Genomic DNA, 1,129 nt, shown 5'->3' with positions numbered 1-1,129 from the left:
CCCTGAACCAAGGCAGCACTTTAGGCAGCGGTGGTAAGACCCGGGAAGGAGGGTCTCGGGGCTGGATCTGGTCGTGGTTTTGGGGAGGCGTGGAGGGGTTTTGCTCGGAAACTTGCCGTCTTGGGGCTCCTTCGTGGTGTAATTCATGGGCTCAGGGATGGGAAGCGGCGTGTCTATGTGTGCAGAGACCACTAGGGGTAGCACCGAAATCCCTAATGTTTTATTAGGTGGTGCTTCTTTTAAAAGAAAAGGCCATAAACATGTAAATATCCCATAAAAAAAAAAAGAGAGAGAGAGAGAGAGAGAGAGAAGGAGAGACGCAGAGAAGGGTGGTGGTTGCGCATCTCTGCCCGGCGCGGAGGGCTGGCAGCGCCCCGGCTGCTTCTGGGGACATCGCAGAGGTGTGTCTGCCCGAGGGAAGGGGGGAGAAGGGGTGGGGGATGCTTAAAAAAAGACCCTCAGCCTTCAAAGCTGTCATTGGGGTGGAGGTTTCCCCATGTCAGCAGGGCCGGAGCGGCGGTGCAGCCCTTCCCGAGGGGTCCAGAGCTTGTCGCCCGCTCCCTGCCGGTCAATTGCTCAGCTCCCCGGTTATAACGCTCCCTCCCTTCCCCTGCTTCTGCTTCCCACGGCCCTGGGAGGCAGCTAGGTGCATCCCTAAGCACCCACGGGCAGAGCGGTGGGAAACCCTGGGGACAGCGAGGGTGCAGAAAGGTGTGCTGGGGGTGCCCCTTTTTTTAAAGAGGAGGGGGTTTATTTTTTCCTCGCCAAGTGCTCAATTCTCGCTCCGCCTTTGCCAGGTGCTCCTTGGTATCCGATGCACACACGGTCCCGGAAAAAACGAAAACCCTATTCCAAACTGCAGCTGGCAGAGCTGGAAGGGGAGTTCATGGTCAATGAATTCATTACTCGCCAAAGAAGGAGGGAGCTCTCAGACCGATTAAACCTGAGCGACCAGCAGGTGAAGATCTGGTTCCAGAACCGGCGTATGAAAAAGAAAAGACTCCTCCTGAGAGAGCAAGCCCTTTCTTTCTTTTAAAGTTTTAAAAGCGTCGGTGTCGGGTGTTAAAATTAAAAAAAAAAAAAAAGAAAGAAAAAAAAAAAGACGGAAAAAAAACAAACCCACAAAAAA

At 53.5% G+C, this 1,129-nt stretch overlaps 1 protein-coding gene across 1 annotated transcript in view; it reads left to right on the top strand.

Annotated features, from left to right (window-relative positions):
* Nucleotides 1-1,036, top strand: part of HOXC12 (homeobox C12) — a 1,698-nt gene extending 662 nt beyond the window's left edge. The window contains exon 2 of the mRNA XM_010142024.1: nt 762-1,036. Within this exon, the coding sequence (XP_010140326.1) occupies nt 762-1,036 (275 nt within the window). The remainder of the gene's footprint in view (nt 1-761) is intronic.
* The last annotated feature ends 93 nt before the right edge of the window (nt 1,037-1,129 follow it).

Source organism: Buceros rhinoceros, unplaced genomic scaffold (genome assembly GCF_000710305.1).
Source record: "Buceros rhinoceros silvestris isolate BGI_N320 unplaced genomic scaffold, ASM71030v1 scaffold22378, whole genome shotgun sequence".
NCBI lineage: Eukaryota > Metazoa > Chordata > Aves > Bucerotiformes > Bucerotidae > Buceros > Buceros rhinoceros.
The sequence above is the reverse complement of the archived record's forward strand: the minus strand, read 5'-3'. Positions and strand labels throughout refer to the sequence as shown.